The sequence below is a fragment of the Macrotis lagotis genome, chromosome 7 (genome assembly GCF_037893015.1).
Source record: "Macrotis lagotis isolate mMagLag1 chromosome 7, bilby.v1.9.chrom.fasta, whole genome shotgun sequence".
In the NCBI taxonomy this organism is placed as follows: domain Eukaryota; kingdom Metazoa; phylum Chordata; class Mammalia; order Peramelemorphia; family Peramelidae; genus Macrotis; species Macrotis lagotis.
In genome coordinates this window covers 157,614,979-157,634,543 of record NC_133664.1, presented here as the reverse complement: position 1 = coordinate 157,634,543, position 19,565 = coordinate 157,614,979, and the positions used below count along the sequence as shown (strand labels likewise).

At 34.1% G+C, this 19,565-nt stretch overlaps 1 protein-coding gene across 1 annotated transcript in view; it reads right to left on the bottom strand.

Moving 5' to 3' along the window:
* Nucleotides 1–1,196: 1,196 nt before the first annotated feature.
* Nucleotides 1,197–19,565, bottom strand: part of RSBN1L (round spermatid basic protein 1 like) — a 97,180-nt gene continuing 78,811 nt past the window's right edge. The window contains exons 6-8 of the mRNA XM_074194006.1: nt 18,285–18,452; nt 12,826–12,934; nt 1,197–12,735 (exon numbers count right to left, since the gene is read on the bottom strand). Of these exons, the coding sequence (XP_074050107.1) occupies nt 12,094–12,735; nt 12,826–12,934; nt 18,285–18,452 (919 nt within the window). The 3' untranslated portion in view covers nt 1,197–12,093. The remainder of the gene's footprint in view (nt 12,736–12,825; nt 12,935–18,284; nt 18,453–19,565) is intronic.

Below are 19,565 nucleotides of genomic sequence, written 5' to 3'. Positions count from 1 at the left end.
GTACCCAAGACAGATTTTTAATCCTCATTATTAACAATTTTTTTCCATCACTCTGGTCAATCTAGATATTCTATAAAACAATAAATCCATCCCAGATTTGTAGCATTTGCTCCTATCAGATTCTTTAAGAGCCGGCTCCTCGGGGTGGCTAGGTGGCGCAGTAGATAGAGCACCGGCCCTGGAGTCAGGACTGCCTGAGTTCAAATCTGGCCTCAGACACTTAATAATTACCTAGCCGTGTGGCCTTGGGCAAGCCATTTAACCCCATTGCGTTAAAAAAATCTTAAAAAGAAAAAAAAAGAGCCAGCTCTTTTTAAGGTTGGTTTCTTCCCAGTCTTTCCCCTTTCCCTTTAGTAACTTCTTGAAGAGATGCTATATTTTTTCTCAAAGTCTGAAGCCTGAACAAGACTCTCAATGAACTTTAATTCTGATGCATTCAGAAAGCAACAAATGATTATTTTCTACACATAAAGAAGCCACCCTAATATCCAGGATTGAACCAAGTTTTGCTATTATTTACATTTAAATTGATTTTAATGTATAAAGTGTCATAGTGCTTTGTAGACCCATTAAGAACTTTTTGATTCATTCTCACTTTTCTTCATGTTTATGCTTCTGCTTTTTTAATCTAGCATTTTTCTTTCAATTTATTGCTTTATAAGCTCTCATGACCAAATTCTTTTTTTCAAAATTATATAAGAAAATTCTGCTTTTATTATTTTTATATTTGGAGAATTAATCCATACCTTCATATATTTGAATATTTTTCTCCCTGAAGAAAAGGACAGTCCATCCAGGCCTGCTCATCCACTTAAATCGTGTTCTCTTACCTCAAGGGGATCAGCCAACATAACTGGACATTGCAATTAATCTGATATAGGAGTACAAGGATAGTTCACTGATTATTTATCACTTTCATTTTTGATAAGATTTCTAAATGCCCCAAAACACAAGAATATATTTTATTCACTTATACCAGGGTTGTATTATTTAAAAGGACTGCTTTTGGCAAAACTGTGAAGGTTAAACTTTGGTCATATTTTCACATTCTTTTACTGCTTCTATGTACCACTTTCTTCTTCAAATTTAATACTTGGGTATCAAGTCTCAATAATCTTGCTCTCAAAGGTCTTTTTCTCCCCAAATTACCATTTATTTTCTTTCCCTTTCTACCCTCCCCCAAGTCAGGATTCCCCCACCACCAATAATTTCCCCACCTAAGGTTATCAACTGGTAATTTAAAGTATTAATGGATACTTTATAGTGTGAATCTCTTCAAGGAATATTTGCATCTTAAATATAACTCTTTTAAGAAGAAATAAACTATAACAGTGGAATGAAAGGATTGGTTAAAAAAAATTGTTATGTGAGTAGGAAGGGTATTGAGTGCCTGCCATCCCATCTCTAAAAAGCAGGTCATATTTAGAACTTTGTCCCTTTATAGTTGCCACTCTCTTAAAATGACTTAAAACTAAAACTATCTTAAAATGTATTTGTTTTCCCTACTCTTATTTTTCATGCTAGGCTGCACTAAGGAAGAGAGGTACAGTGCCCAAGACTAAAGGCAGATCACACCTGGGCTTTTTATTATATATTTTAGTGGAAGGATAGTAATGATGTACTGGACAATATCCAGAAATGCAGCCTAGATGATGAAGGGCACTGAATTGATGAAAATTATGAAATTAGACTTTATCTCTTTGGTCCTATCAGGTGCCACAGAATTCCTCATGACTGACTGTATACTCTGAGAGGGCCTGAGAAAGGTGAAGAAGCTAAAGTTGTACTCCAAGAAGCTGAAACTGTGTCTAGAAAACAGTGGTCTTCAGCAGCTGATAAATTTTCTTTCAATTTGGCAATTCACTTTGAGTCCTGACTTTTAAATTACCTAGCCTGAAAAAATCCCAAAATTTATTAGACATGTTCTTCTTGGCTCCAAGAGGACAAAAATAAGTAAAAGGTAGAAATTGCAAAGATGCAACTTTTTGAGTCTTAACTAAGAAAAAACTTGGAACTCAGTTGTTTCCTTCATTCCAGAAGTCTTCAAGCAAAGGCTCAATTACTTATGTTAGGAATGTTGAAGAGGGTATTGTTCATTTTAAAAATTTAGCTTCATGGCCACTGAGGTCCCTTCCTATTCTGTGATTCTGTAAAATTTAATGAAGGTTCACAGAGGTCAGTAAAAGGCCTTTTAAAATAAAAATATGATCAAACCACCCATCATTGAGAATTCAGATTCCACTTTGCATTTGCTTGCTCTGCCTAGTTTCTACTGCTTGGACTCTCCCAGGTTAAACTCATCACTTCTACTCACAGGCAGCTATCTCCAGCCTTAACACAACCTCCCTCAGCATCCACTCCCCACTGGAAATTCAAAATTCCTCCCAAAGCTTTCCTTTCTAGAGGGCATAAGTTGGCCCCTGAACCCACTCTACTTTGCATCTGCTACTTTAACGACTTTCAATTCCTCAAAACAAGATACCCCGAGTATGCTGTGCCCCCCCCCCCCCCTACTTGCTCCTTGAGGGCAGGACTTGCCTTTTTTCCTAATGTTCTCAGTACTTAGCAACATTGCCTAGCAAATAGGCGCCACTTAATTATTGAATGGATTTGATTGGATGATTATACATATATTATTTGTGCCTTTTTCTCACTGAAAATGCAGATTAAAATAAATTTTATTTTAATTTTGTAATCATTCAGTATTTTCAAAGAAATAGTATTTCACAGTTTACAAAGCACTTTTCTTACAAAAACAAAGTGAGGTAGATAGTACAAATGCCAGTGGAGGTGAAATGTTTCTTCTAAAGTCATTACAGGTCATTACCTTAATGAGCAGAAATTTCAGGTCTCATGCTTTTTTTTTAACCAAAACAATAATTTAAAATGTTTACATAAAACTAATAAGTAATAAATATTGAATAATATGAATTTTAAAATTGAAAAAATTTAACTCCTTTAACTCCCCTTCTATCCAAAGGACCTAGACTGGTGTTTCAGTTGTAGTCTATTCTTCATGGACCCCCGTGGGGTTTTCTTGGCAAAGATCCTAGAATGCTTTGCCATTTCCTTCTCCAGCTCATTTTACAGATGAGGAAACTGAGGTAAAAATAGGGTGAAGTGACTTGCCCAGGGTCACACAGCTAGGAAGAATCTGAGGTCAAATTCAAATTTAGGTCTTCCTGGGTCCAGTCCTCTATACACTGGACCTCCTAACTATTCAGAATGTAACTGGATCAAAATTGGAAGTTTGAAAAATGGAAGAGAAATCTCCAATATATTGTGATCTAAGAACCACTAAATCAAAAAGCATATATTAGTGCCAGGTTGGGGCAGCAAGGTGGCATAGTGAAGTGCCAGACCTAGAAGGAAAACTCTTCACTTCAAATCCAGCCTCAATTCCCCATATGTAAAATGAGCTGCAGAAGGAACTGGCAAACCATGCCAGTATCTTTGTCAAGAAAACCCCAAATGGGGTCACAGTGAGCCGGATACAACTGAAATGGACCAGGCACCGTCCCAAGTGCTAGGGATGCAAAAACAAGTCTTAGGCTCTAGAGGAGCCCAAAGTCTAATGGACTGCTAGGAATTGTGACTCCTTTAAATAAAAGACAATAATTGTCCTCCCTCCTCATCCCGAAGTATCAAAGTAATCAAAAAGTGTGCAAAGTACTCAGAAGAAGATAGAGAATTAGTGTGGTGGAACCTGGAGAGAGAAATGAGGAGAGCTGGGGAATATCTTTGGCTAGCTGCTACCATCCATACAAAAATGGGGCCAGTGCAGAAAAGACTTTTCTTCTCAAGGAAAGAAAATGAAGGTGATCTTTGCTTCCCCTCTCCTGTCTTTTTTTTCTCTCCTTCCTTCCAGGAAAAGGGAGTTTCCATTCCAAAGCCTATTTTTGTTTCCTTAAAGTCTTTTTTTATATGCTAATCTCTTCTGTTTAGTCATAAAACCAAAGCTTTAGTTGTCTTCATATTTCAGTTATTTAAGAATAGTGAGGGGTTAAGCTTCTATCAGGAGAGCAGGGGAGAATTTCTTTTCAACAATACTGGGATTTCTTTGGTTCAACAAACTAGAGATTCTACCAATGACTCTCTGAAATAGGGAAGATGAATCCATGTGAATCTAGCTCATCAAGGATTGCACCAATGAGCTAAAAGGAGCTTTTTCCCCTCAAGCAGATTCATATAGGACCCTATTCTTCTCTTCCCCAAAGAGTTGAAGGCACAAGGGAAAGGTCATCTGAATATCTTTCTGAGTCTCAGTCCTTTATCTTCCTCTGCCTGCTGCATTCTTCCTCTTGAAAATCCTATAGGAAACTTAGACGCAGCATATTTAAAATGATATATTATCTTTTCTCCTGTCCTCTTTTTCTAACTTCCGGAAAGACTTGGGTTCCAATTCTGCCTCAATTACTGTAAAGACCATAGAGCAAGTCACTTTGCCTTTCCCAATTAGTAAAATAGGGGTTTTAATAGCCTTTAAATTACCTTCAAGATGCAATCAATATAGATGCTAATTTATATTAGCTTTAATGAAAGTATGCAAAGTAGATGCAAGCTAGGACAGATCACAGTGAATATAAAGTGGCACAGTACTTTTGAGAATAGTTTGAGAGAAAACTAAATGTCAGAATAAGGAATGGACTGGTAAGAAAAAGCTAAGACAGCAATCCAGCCTAGAGAAACTGAGGCAAGGCTCGTTTAACAGCAAAATGGTCCTTTGGCTTTGAATTTGTGGGACTAGTTTCATTGAGGAACTATTATTATGTTTGAGCCAACGATCTTCAGGAATCAGGGATGAAGTTTAATAGGCAGAAATGTAAAAGTCTCATACTTGGGTTTTAGGAATCAATTTCACAGGAACAAATTTGTCAGAAAAAGATTGGGGGAGGGGGGTCAGCAAACTAAGTTCAATGAGTTGACAGACTGATGGGACAATCAAAAATAAAAAACACAACCCTATTTTGGGCTATACTTGAGACACATAGCTTCCAAAGACAGAGAATTAAGACTTACTGCACATTCACCTAGTTAAAACATAATTGGAATCTAGTCAGTTGAGGCACCAGTTTTTAGTGAAGGAGTTTTGGTCCATGTCTTGGTGACTGGTTTAAAGAGCTGACTGTTGAGTTCACAGAATACTTCAGGGAACCATTGCTGTGCTCAAGTATTTCAAGGCTGGCCAAAAGGAGTGGACGGTGCAAAGGAGGAACTTTAGGCATGGTTGTCATGAACCAAGCTACTTAATTTCTTTTACTGGAAGTCCTTAAAAAATTGGATTACCTCTTGTAAATGCATGCAATAAGAGATTCCTTTTAGGGTTATGTGTTGGAGTAACTTAAATTCTGTGATTTTTGTGAGCTACATCTTCTGGCATCTAGATACTCCATTCCAGTGTATGTTGAAAGGCCAAAGGTACTTAAAAGAATGAATTATAGGTAAAGAATATTGCATTTAAAATCAGAAATGCTAAACTTTGCTGCTTATTATGTGCAAATAACCTTATTGGACTTCTTTTCACTTAACTTAAAATGAGTGGACTATCTAGATGATCTCTAAGGTGTCCCCCCCCCCCCAAAACCAATGAAGATGAAGTCAGAGCAAGTAGAGTTAATCAAATAGATTCAAAATTTGACTGTGCAGGAGTTTCCTTTCCCTCTTGATATCTTGGATAGCCTTGATTTTTTATATCTCCATCCCTACCCCACCCCCAACACAATTGGGGCAAACACAATGGAGATTTTTTTCCACCTTTGTATCCCTAGCACTTCAAAGAGTGACTTGTACATAGTAGAGGCTAATTGAATTTGAGGAATCCACCAAACTAGGTAAACCACTTAACTAAGCATCAACTTGGAGTTGGGAAGACCTGAGAAATCCACCCTGGGCAAATCACTTACCCTGTTGGCCTCACTCTCCACTAGTGTAAAATGGAGGTAAATGCCCCCTCTCAGGCTTGTTGTGAAGATCAAATGAAATATCTGTAAAGCAATTAGCATACTTCTTGACACAGACTTCTTACCTTTTCCTTACTTTCTCCAATTTTAAAGTGGAATCGGGGTGGTTAGATGGTGCAGTAGATAGAGCACTGGCCCTGGAGTCAGGAGTACCTGAGTTCAAATCTGGCCTCAGACATTTAATAATTACCTAGCTGGTTGGTCTTGGGCAAGCCACTTAACCCCAGTGCCTTGCAAAAAAAAAAAAACTAATAATTTTTTTTTTAAAGTGGAATCCCGGGGCGGCTAGGTGGCGCAGTGGATAGAGCACTAGCCTTGGAGTCAGGAGTACCTGAGTTCAAATCCGGCCTCAGACACTTAATAATTACCTAGCCGTGTGGCCTTGGGCAAGCCACTTAACCCCATTGCCTTGCAAAAACTAAAAAAAAAAAAAAAAAAAGTGGAATCCCTTTATATCTCATGAGAAAGATGACAAAAGAATAAAACAGTAATGAAAATATTAGCAGATACCAACCTATAGGCCTTTTCCATCTACACATATTCAGTGAAACTATCTTGACAAAAACAGAATATGAAGAGGGTTTCAAAGAGTTTTCTATTACATCTTTACACTGACTGAAAAATCACAGAGAATATAAGATTACAATAATTTATATATCTGAATTTTTAAACCAAAATACAGTACCAAAGACTCGATCTTCACTTGGTCAATATGTCCAATTTTAGGGTTTTCTTAGCAAAGATACTAGAATACTTTGACATTTCCTTCTCCAACTCATTGTACAGATGAAGAAACTAAGGCAAACCAGGGTTAACTGACTTGCCTAGAGTTACTCTTCCTGACTCCAATACCCACCGTACCACTTCACTAACTCCAGGGTGTCACTTACAAGATTCTAGGATCCAATGAATACTGACACTGTGAGATATGAAACAAAAGAAAAACATGAAGGTGTTTGGTGGTAAAATGAAAGTATTCCTGTTTAAAATAAAAATAATTGCCTACTGATGGCAGGCAAAGTTTTCTAAATATTTCTAATTAGTATAGTATTAGAAAAGTCTATAGGAGTTTGCTTGCTTTTTCTACACGTGTATATATGTAACTTAAATCTACTTTTACACATTTATCTGTGTGTGTTTGTCTATGTGAGTATCTCAACAAGTTGGGTTCAAGTTTGAACAGAAGTAGATCTGGTCATACAGCATTTAGGAAATTGTTTAAAGACAGATAAAAAAAGATAATCTCCAATTGTAGAAATCTTACAAAAACTCAAATCTGTAATACCAGCATTTTTCTGATGACATTATATAATGGCAAATCAACTGATAAATATATGGCAGGCAAAAATAGGCTGAATAGTAAAATGATGTAGGTGGATGGGGAAATGGCATAAATATTTATCCTAGATAAACATAACTACAAATGGTAAATGGATCAGTTAATATTGCAAAAACAAATGTAAGAATACAATTTTGAACTAAAACATTTGCTGATATACTTAAGATTTTGAGTCTTTCTATGAAATATTTTATTTTTTTTAGGTTTTTTTTTTTTTGCAAGGAAAACGGGGTTAAGTGGCTTGCCCAAGGCCACACGGCTAGGTAATTATTAAGTGTCTGAGACCAGATTTGAACCTAGGTACTCCTGACTCCAGGGCCAGTGCTTTATCTACTACACCACCTAGCCGCCCCTCTATGAAATATTTTAGAAAAAATAAAGACAAGAATAACAGAATAAACTATAGAGACTGCCTTCTGTAGAGGAAGCTCTAATACCAATAAGATATATATGTATGTATGGAAATAACCAGATTTCTAACATTATAGCCAATTCATCCTTAGGCTGATTATCCCATTGATGTTTACCAGTACTTTATTATCATTGTTATCATTCAGGAAGAACTAGGGAAAACAAAAATCAAAATAATTTTCTCCACTCTAAAGAGGACTTGGGAGACAGTAAAATATAGTGGAAAGCAAGTAGGAACAATCCAAGGCACATGAATTGGGTTCAAATTTGAACTACCTAACAACTATGAACCTCTCTAGGTTTCAGTTTACCCATTTATAAAATGAAGGTATTGGACTAGATGGCTCCCGAGATTATGTATCAAGTGGTAAATAAAGAGACTTCATTCATAAAGACAAAAAAGCAAAGTTGAATAGACTTAAAATTCTTGAGTTGAGTCCTTCCTCAAGGATGAATTTATTTCAAGTGTCGTAATTATCTAAAACATTAGCCATAAACTATTCTGATACAAGTACAAAATGCAATGGAAATGAACTTTTTTTTATAAATCATCTGACAACTGGGTTGGGTAGGCCAGTGTCCACTAGTCAGTGGGACAGAGGGCAAATTATTTTGCTTTATATTTGTAGCATTTCCAGGGCATCGTAAAATTGTGCTTTTATCTTTTCCAGGTGAAGGGTAGTGACTGTTACCTGCTTTGGGGGAAGGAAATATTTTCAGTCAAACCATCCCAGTGGCACCAGCATTATATATAGTGATATATATATATATATATATATATATATATAGTTATATACAATTTTGGATTATCCTGGGCAATGTTCCCTGCTATTAGCACAATAATCAAACATTGAGCATATTTAGATTTAATGATTAAAAATATTTAAGCCTGTTTTTAAGAACAGTAGAAAAAACAAAATAAACAATCTTGATTTGACTGAAAACATATTGTCTAGAATGCTTGAATTCTTCCAACTATCAAGAATTAAAAAGAAATGATGAGGCAAAACTGAGTTATTGAAGATGCAGGAAACAATTACAAAGCATAAATACAAAAAAAATATTTTAGCGGTTATTGAAAGTCAAGTCCTCTCAAAATCCAAAGATAAGTCTTTTGCCTTCCCTATTAGAATCAAAATTGTTTTTACATATTCATGTTACATGAAGAATTTGTCCCCAAATATGATGGGTCATAGATAAAATAAATAAATAATAAGAAAATTTCCAATAAAAATAAATATACTTTCTCTATACTAGGAAGAGTTTTATATTTAGTATGAATACTTAGGAAAAACTGAAATTTTAATATTTTCCATCTTTAATCTGGTGATACTATATTTTTTCAGATAAATGATTCAAAACAAAAAGAATCTATGTACAAAAGTTTCAAAATGAGTAAATTAAGACCAGAGCCTTTATAAAAAAAAACCAAACAAACACACACAAAGATGTGCTAGACCAACCTAATCCTTCTTTATTGAGGAGGTCAACAACCTTATTGACAGGAGCTGGGGAAGATATGAATATGGCTTTATTAAAGCTTTCAACTAAGTACCACAAATGTTTGATTCTTATGTTAGCTAACCTGAGTATGAAATACAGGCATATAACTTGTATAAATCAGAAAAGGGCATTGTAGGCTATACCAGTGAGGTACCTAAGGGATTTTTTCTAAGGTCTAATGTCTGTTTATCAATTTAATATTTAACAATGATGCACCCATGGCTGAGCATATGCCCAACCCAGTAAATATCTTTTATACCTTTAATAAATCAAATGTTTTACATGGCTGATGAAATGACAAATGGATGCAAAGAAAGTTATACACTCTGATGAGTAGAGAAATGGAATGTACTATACCTGGGAGACCTTATTAACAACAATAAAAAGTGAAAATATTTATTTGCCACAAAATGTAGTCCACAGGATCTCAAACTGTGTCACTCCAAAGGTGTTTTTATCATTATTACTACTCCCAGCAAGACAAGGGGAATGATCAAGGTATAAGGCTGTGGCAAGACCACAGAGGAAGTTCTGTACCCCTTGATTCTTTGCAGTTCACCTCCAAAGGGATGTATGCATTTTACACAACTATTAAATTATTAAAATACAGAAAGGTTTCACTATAGCATATACAGGAAGATATATTAAAAAATAACCATTATAGGCTGTTTTTAGGTGTGCCTTCCTATAAGTTGAAAAGTTTTAAGGCTCATATATTTTGAAGATAGAATCTAAAGGCATTTTATTGCAATGTATATAACCTTAAGATTTAAAGACCTATGAGAACCAAGTAGCCATTTCTCCCTTATTGGAAAATTGAAAAGAAAACCAAATCAAACCTTGCTAAATATATCAACTCCTCCTTCCCAATAATTAACAGGAAAACATGTTAACTTTATTCCTTCATCTCTTCCAATCTTGGTAGGTTAATTTTTATTCCCTGAACAAATTGTATAATTTTTTTTTTTTTAGTTTAGGGCAGATGGGGGAAAATAGAAATGTGGAGAAAAAATGGTTTAGCTGTAAATATAGTGAAAGTCTTATTGGCAATATCATAATTTATCATCATCCCCTTTTCCCTATTTCACTAAACTTTTTATCTTGTTAAAATACTAATTTCTCCTAAAGTTCCTGTCTTACCCAAAAATCTATGCTCCCTATTGTGTAGCTATTAACTATCAGAACTGAAAGTGCTTTTCCAGACAACTGTTATTCAGAGTGCCATATCTCTTTCCTAGGAAGGTCAGTAAAGTGTAGTTTGATATATAAAGCTGGGAGTTAAGTGGCTACTGGAACGGAAGCACTAGTCACAGATAAGAAGACCTGGGTAAAAAGAAGAAGTAACATCTTCAACAAATGTAATATCTCACATCCAAAGCCAAGTAAAGAGCTATGGAAACAATCTGCAAGAAAACTATGGGTGAAATCTATTAAAATTTTTGTTTGAATTTAACAAATCGACATTGATTTTCAATGGTGGATGTTCCAAATACTATTTATTACAACACAGTTATTATTCTGGCATATCTTTCTGAGTTCAGCTTTATTTCTAACTGAAAATAAATTACTGAAATGTTGTTCTAAGTATGTGGGGACCAAGTTATTTTTTCAAATCAGTTATAACCTAGAGATTTCCTTTGCCAAATCAGTTATCTTAAGTCATTTGCTTTTTTAAGAGTGGGGAATAAGACCCTGAAATGGAAGAGGTACCACACCAGAAGAAATAAAAATGATCATTTCCTGAATCTGGAAGTTTAATTATTGTTTTAATATTTCCCACCACTTAATATATTTTCCTCTTGCTCCCCAAGAAAAATATAAATGAGGATTTTAATTGCACCTTACAATAAAAATCAAAGTAATTGGATATTCTTACTCACAAAGGACTTAGTACTCTACAAATTCCGATTAGTAAGAAATTCTCTCTACTGCAGATTGTAATTCTGTGCACTAACAAAAAATGTGGGCAGGCCACAAGACTTCCTCAGTTACAGTAGTAGGACAGTTTCAAATCTTGTTCTCAATCTTCCACAGAAAGTTTCTATTAATTTTCTTAATGCTGATTTAAATAAGAAAAAGTGTGTTCCAGATAGCAGTGCTTAAACTCTTCAAAATTCTCAACTTACTCAGCAATTTAAAAGAAATTGTGCAAAGTATGATACACACATACATGTTCTCATAACTGAATCCTGGTTTTAAAAAATGCTATTCCAAAGTGGGGAATTTAAATATTCACTAGATTTGTATGAGTACTTTTGCATTCCATTACCACTTCTAAATGGATACACCAGCTATAAAAACATAATAGATCAATGAAACGATTTAACTGAAATTTCAATAAGTCTTTTTTGCAGACCCAACAATAAAACAAATTTGTTATTATGAACCTTTATTAAGTGGCTCACATTTCAGTAAAAATCACACTAAAAAGATTTTTTTTAAAAAAAAGCTATTTACACTACAGTGCTGACACATTAAAATGGGGGAAAAAAACCTGGTATAAATAAGCTCTATGGAAAAGCCTTGAATTGTCAAAAAGAATTCTGGCTCATCTTACAAAAAATATATATTTTTATATATATTTATATATATATATATATATATATATGTTAATGTCAGCTCTACTCTAAAACCTACAACTCAAATGATTTAAAGACTTCTTTATGTTAAACCTGCAGTGTTTACAGTGCATCTGGCCCTAAGTGCTTTGATACTTCACAGTTATGGACAGGCACTGAGGAATGTTACAAAGCTACATTGACTATTTTCTGTAACAGATAGGAGAGCAAGGCATTGGCTTGCTTTCAGAATTTTATGAATCTTTACATTATTATGTCATTAAGTTTAAAAAAAAAAGAATTTAAAACTGTATGTACAAATTTAGCACAAAATGTCATCATCTTTTCTATCCAAACTTGGATGTGTTGAACTATGCTGCCTTGTGTCATCTAAACTTATATGACTTCCAGGGCACAATTTTTCTTTTAAATTTTTGCTACAATTTTCAAATTTTGAGTCCATATCAATTTTAAATTCTGTAAATTCAACATGATCCAACTTTGCTTTAATATTCTGGCTGTCCAAATTATTAGGTGCTGTAGTTTTTTCAACAATGTTAATTTTCACGGTTTCCTCTTTAATTCTTACAGATGAAAAAGGTTCATGTTTAATCTGTTGAAATTCATACTTAGTAGGCAGTTTATCTGAAAAATTAGAATCCGAGGTGGTTTTGCTTACAGTACAAATTATGCTGTCAGTATGAAGTCCAAGAACTGACGACATATGATCTGTTGAAGTGCCTACTTCCAAAGTATCTGAATTCTGAGAGGCTTCCCCCTCAGAATGATACAGCTTGAGCCGAATATGCCATGCTAAACTGCATACAGCTGAAACAGTCTTGAACTGATGTACAACATTCCTTGGAATGAAGTAGATATCATTATCATATAACTGAATTCTGGCATAGCGAATACCTTCTCTTCGAAGTTGATTAAGTTTTGCATCATCAACCCATTGGACACACTAGAGAAAAGGAAAAAGGGAACAAAGTAAGAAATTTGTTCCATGAAGAAACTAGCCTATTGAATAGAGCAGAATGATATACAAACACACCTGAGATAGTGGAGGTTCATGCAAATCTAATTGCATTCGTTGAACCACCTCTAAGAAATCTTCAGCATGAAAACAAATTACATCTTTGGTAATACGAGGCTGATCAGGCCTAGAAAAGAAAATTAAGAGTTCAGAATTCACACCATCATCTCTCCTTACGCCCCCATCTCCCCCCTCCCCCTAACCTATTACAAAGCTTTTAGACAAAATAAAAGAAAATTACAGTCAAATTGAAAATCTTATAAGTTACACTGTTATTATAGAATGCATCACAAAAAGTTTCTTTTTAAGAATTAAGCTAAGCAAGTCAACTATTACAACTTAATCAGTCTTACAACTACTATTGACCAGCTACAAAAAATAAACCAAAGCAAACATATTCAGAGATCATGCAATCATAAATCCTCTGGAATTGTGTGTGTGTGTGTGTGTGTGTGTGTGTGTGTGTGTGTGTGTGTTAACAAAGGTTAAAAATCCCTATGCTCACATGAGAGTGATGATCAATCTTGATGGACTTGCTTGTTCCATCAGTGCAACAATCAATTTGGAGCTATCTTTGATGGAGAATACCATCTTTATCCAGATAAAGAATTGTAGAATTTGAACAAAGACTATTACCTTCAATTTAGGGGGGAAAAAGTTTTCTTATCATGTAATTTTGCTATCTCTTATACTTTATTTTTCTTCCTTAAGGATATGATTTCTCTCTTATCACATTCAACTTAGATCAGTGTACACCATGGAAACAATGTAACGACTCACAGACTGCCTAGTGTGGGGGTGGGGGAAGGGAAGCAAGAATGGGGGAAAATTGTAAAACTCAAAATAAATAAAATCTTTCTTTTAAAAAAATTCCTATGTTAAAATATTATCATGTCAAAATTCCTCCGGCCAAAAATAAGATTCCTGAAGAAATAGTCATTGACCTACATATCTTCAGCTTTATGAACAGCAAGAAATAAAAGAAACCAGAGGCAGACTAATTCTAAATCTAAGTTAAAAAATAATTCCACAACAGCAGTGGTAGAATGTTTCCTTCAACATCTGACTAAAGGAAAAGGAGGCATGTATGTGGGAAGCATATTGGCATAATTCCCACAGTGAAAGAAACTCACACCTGGGAATATACAACCTCAATGTCTTCCGAAAGCAAGCTGTTGCCCCAGTTATGACAATAAACCAGTGAGCATTCCAGCAGCTAATAAATCTCACTCTCTCACAGGCTCCCACCAGTGTTACTAGGTCCAGAATCCTCTTGAATTCAAGTTCTGTCCTAACCAGAAACCTAATGCAAAAATAAAACTCTCAGGCCCCTGTTTCACATAGGAAAAACTGACTAATACAAGAAATTTAGAGAATTTCCAGAGAATATTTGTATAATAATGCAAAGAAAAAGGTTATAAGCAAATAAATTTGAAAAAATATTTTATAAGAACAATGTTTATAATTTGTTTGAGGATATCCTTAAGTACTCAAGTAATTTTGTTGATTAAATACATTTATTAAAGCAAAACTATCTACTACAGGTTGTAGGTATCTTATCCCAGCTTCTAGTATATTTGGTTTTTGTTGTTGTTGTTGTTGTTGTTCTTTTTAAGTTTTTGCAAGGCAATGGGGGTTAAGTGGCTTGCCCAAGGCCACACAGCTAGGTAATTATTAAGCATCTGAGGCCAGATTTGAACCCAGGTACTCCTGACTCCAGGGCCAGTGTTCTATCCACTGCGCCACCTAGCCACTCCCTCCAGTTTGTAGTATATTTGCAAGTAAAAAAATTTCATTTATAATTCAGACCAACCCACTCTGTCCTTTCTCCCCAATTCCTATAAATTGGAAAGATTTTACAGTGTGTAGATTCTAGTTACTTTAGTCTTTCTTTTTTTTAGATTTTTTTTTTTTGCAAGGCAAATGAGGTTAAGTGGCTTGCCCAAGGCTCACAGCTAGGTAATCATTAAGTGTCTGAAACTGGATTTGAACCCAGGTACTCCTGACACCAAGGCCAGTGCTTTATCCACTGCGCCACCTAGCACCCCGTTACTTTAGTCTTAATGCCTAACCTAAGATACAACATATATGAGAGACAATATTTTCCAAATGAAAAATCTAGATGGTTTGAAAAAGATATTCTTTTTGCTAAACTTAAAAGAAAAAATCTACCTTCTTTTCTTGAAAAGTCACACAATACTGCTATTCAGTTGTTTTTCAGGCATATCCAACCCTGTTTGACACCATTTAGGGATTTCTTGGCAAAGAAAAGAGTGCTTTGCCTGCCTTTCCTTCTCCAGCTCATTGTACAAATGGGGAAACTGAGGCAAGCAGGATTAAATAATTTGCTCAGATCAAACAAAAAGCAAACTCTTCCTGATTCCAAGGGCAGTGCCACCTCAATGCTTCCTCAAATTTACTGGTAACTATGCTACTACATTCTACGAACTACAAAATTCATTTGTCAACTGGTTGCTTCAAATGCCAAAATAAATCCTTTGTGGGGATAAAGATATGTTTTTGTTAATAAAGAAATATAATTAAAAGTATCTCATATTATAATGACAAGGGATAAAGGGGATGAATCAAGAATATTTTAATCAGGTCATACTTGAAAAAATTATTTCTTGAGATGATTACAACTGATCCTTCTGTAGTCCTCCAAAGGTAAACGTACCCAAATTTAACAGTGTAGAGAGTTACAGTTGTAGAGAGTTCTAATTTATGCTACATTTGGTAGAATACAAAGTTTACATATGATTGTTCTGGAAGGCATTGCCCTTTCAGTTTTAATCACAGGCATTATGGATGCTAGGCAAGAATTAGTACTAGCGAACTCAGTTTTATAGGAAACTCACTACTTATCTCATTCCCTAATTTCCAGGCAGTATTACAAAAGGTTTGTGTTTCAGTAGGTTGCTACAACTTCCAAATTAATTTTTCCAAAGCAAAAATGTTATAAATAAATAGTACTGGGGCAACTAGGTAGCATAATGGATAAAGCACCGGTCCTGGAGTCTGGCGGATCTGAGTTTAAATCCACTTTCAAACACTTAATAATGTAACTCTGAACAAGTGACTTAATCTCTCTTAATGCCTCACATAACTAATGTTATGTGATTTTAGCATTTTATGTGAACTTAAAAATACCATGAGAGCATTTCCATATTCTAAGTAGAAGAGAAGGGAATTGACAAATCAATATTATGTACAGCTTTCTTTTTTAACTTCATAATAATTTCAGCAGCTTTATTTTAGGCATGAAAAGGTGCCTGTAGAATGATCAGGCAATATGAGATACAGAATGGAAATCAGGAAAAAGATTAGAACTGTAGAAAAGGACACGATTTAGGAAACAATTACAGTAGCATAAGTGAAATGTAATGATTACATAATCATTTCAGTAGAGATGCAACTACTAAAGGAAAAGAAAAACTTCAAGGTTTGTCCTCACTCCAGCTTCTACTTCCATCTTCCCCAATCCCAACACCCAAAGATTTTTATGACAAGGGGTAAGGAAGTCAAAGTGAGGATGGTAATTTTCAAATTTAGTATATATTATGTTAATTTCTCCTGACATGCATAAATAGCTAAAAGACTATTCACATGGCTATCTGACTCAACCAACAAAATGAATAGTAAAGCTGTTTAGAAATAATCTGAAGCTCACCAATCAACTCAATTAAAAAGGCTTCACCAAGATTACATTTGCAGGATTACTGAATAATTATGATCATCTATTCTTTGAATTGTATTTCAACCATCCAAAAAAGTCAGTTCAGCAAAACAAATGAAAAAACTAGATTTATGACAAAGAGTATCAAGAGTATAAAAGACAACAATCTTAAGTATTTTGCAAAAGGCTGTGTATTTTTTATCAAACTTACTATAATAAAGTACTTTATAATACTATTCTCTAATTCAATTTTCCTATAATTTTTTGAACATCTAAACATATATTAGAAATAATGAACTATACACTGACTAAATAACCATCAACAAGAGTCTCATATTTTTGTAGTTCTTCATTTCAAAAATATTTCCACCCTAGAAGTCTTTCAAACACCCACACACTGGTATAGGAAAGTATTCGCTTTCCTTACTTGGAAATATTTTTCAAGACAAATATCACAGAAATATTAGCAACATCATTAAAATAATTTCATAATTAATTTTAGAAAGAAAAATTTAGTTTCAATCTAATATTTTCATAAACTTGTTAGTTATTCTGGCATCACATGTTACACTACAAACAATCAAGAAATAATTGTTTAAATCTCAGTATTAAAAAAACCTATCTGATCAAACTGGACATCCCAGGATAAATATTAAAATAACCATGTTAAATCTACTTTATAAAATTTAATATAGAGAAACATCTTTGGTGTTTGAGGGAAGAGGTGAAAAATGGGAGAAAATAATCTTATGCTATTAGAATGGGAATTACTATTCAAAAAAATTATTTTATTAATTTAATTGTTATATTGATTTTGTTCATTAACTTTTAAAAATACAACTCTAGTTGGGTATTACAACAAAAACAAACTAAATGTGTTAAGACTGATTTTGCTCCTTTACTCAGTCACTATTGTCAAGTCAGCTTGACAATGAAAAGCATTCACTGGCCCCCATTAAGAGGTTTGACACTAAATTAACACCCTTTGGATGATGCTCTTCGTCTTCATAAGCTTCTCCATTGTAATAGTGTCTTCTTTGCTGAGATGAATAGAAAAATAGATCGAATAATATGTAGAAAAATACAAAACCTTCTATTTAGATTTTCCAATTCAAAATCATTAAAATAAATTTTTGTTTTATATTTTTTGATTTCAAGTGGTATGATTTACTATCTTACTAAGTAAGTTTTAAAAGTAACTTTTAAATATAATCTCTCTTTGAACATTTTGGAAAGTATATACATTTAAGCTAAATGTTTAAATTCATATCTACATACATATATAATCTGTATTTATGCTTCATTTAAAAATTAATTTTGATCAAATCAAATATCAAAATGAAGACGAACCAACATTAAAATTTTGATAAGTTAAAATCTTATTTCTTTTTTTAATACTGCCAGACATTCTATTTTAAAGCATCCAAAAACAACCTTTTGGAATAATTAACTAGTTATCTCCTACTAGACAACTAACTTCATTAGAGCAGATAAGGCAGACAAGATAGCATCAGAAGCATAAAATGAATGGGTTGGAATAGTCTTTATGGTTTCCCTCACTTCACAAAAATCAAAAATGTCCTCAAAGGCAAGAGAAAGGTGCTACTTTATTTGCAGGTGTTAAAATATACAAATAGGAAAGAAACTACAACCTCTTTTGGGAGAGCAATTATGAAAGAATAATCATAATGCTGATGACATAAAAAATTGCTAGAGAAAAAATTACAGCAGTTAATTTCTCAAACAAATATTTCTGAAAGGTTTAAAAAGTCTTTCCAATAAAACACAATTGGTTACTTACCACTCCCCACAGTGCACAGCCTTCAGTACCCCAACAGCAGCTGTAGTCTGTCGCTCAAAGCCTTGTCCTATGTGATCTGCATGGGCTCGTGTCCTGTCTTCGAAAAGCATTTCACGGGGCTCACTAGTTCGAGGTAGGTACTGCAGGTTTTTTATTTCATTGGTAGTTCTGTTGTTTTTTTTTAAACCAACAAAACAAAATACACATCCTTGTGACTCTTCCAAATTCATGCTTTTCATTTAATAGAGAGGGTTCAAATGAACACATATTTAAAGCATACTAAAAAGGGTTTCTTGGCAACAAGAGATGGCTAATTGTCATTTACATAATGCAGACCTGAAATTTTTTTAAATCACCTATTCTCAGAGCTTTCTTTCCTGTCTTGCTGCCCCTCTCCAAGATTTTTAAAAATCCTTCTCTAAATTTCTCTGTTCTGGGATTACAAAAAAATGTAAAGTATATAAACCTAGAAGAAGCAAGGTACTAGAAAAAAATATCATTACTTAAATTAGTCTATAGGATGTTTTCCAGAGTTGAGTATATTTACCCCCAAACATATGAGACCAGTTCCCCAAAATGCTCATATGCCAAATGCTAATATGGCTCTCTAATCATTTATCTCATGGAATGAGGAAGTGAAGTTTATATCAACAGACAAAAACCACCTTAATAAGAATGTTTTTGGTGAGTAATAAATTTGATGGTATTAGTAAATAAAAAGGTATGTTTTGAATTATTTCCTGTTGTTGGCAGAGTGAGCTATCAATAAACACTTTGTTGTGTATCTCTTTTATTCTAATGGAACACATTTCCTAAATAATATTTCCTAAATAAATGAACAATTCTGGACTTGCCAAATCAATTGGACTTACCAAAATGGGGCATAATATAATTATATTACCTTCCAATGTATTAAACTTGCCGATATCCCTTTAAATAAATTTATTTGGTTTTAATACAAGGACAAAAACACAACTTGCTAGTTACCTAAAAATCAACACCATTGTGTAGTAATGCACAATTGAGAGGAGGGGGCAAATTACCAATGGATGGTCTGACATCACTATGGCTATGCCCCCAAAGGTATCAACTTTCTAAACAAATTTTATTAGCCTGATCAAAATCCATGTTGACAAAATGGAGAAAGTGTCAGTATGTTTCAAGGGACTATGTGATGGTTCAATGTGCATAAATAGGGAATTTTAGACAAGCAGAAATGCTGCCTACTACCACTGATATCCTAATCTTAAAAAATATTCTACTATACATCTCTGTAAACTG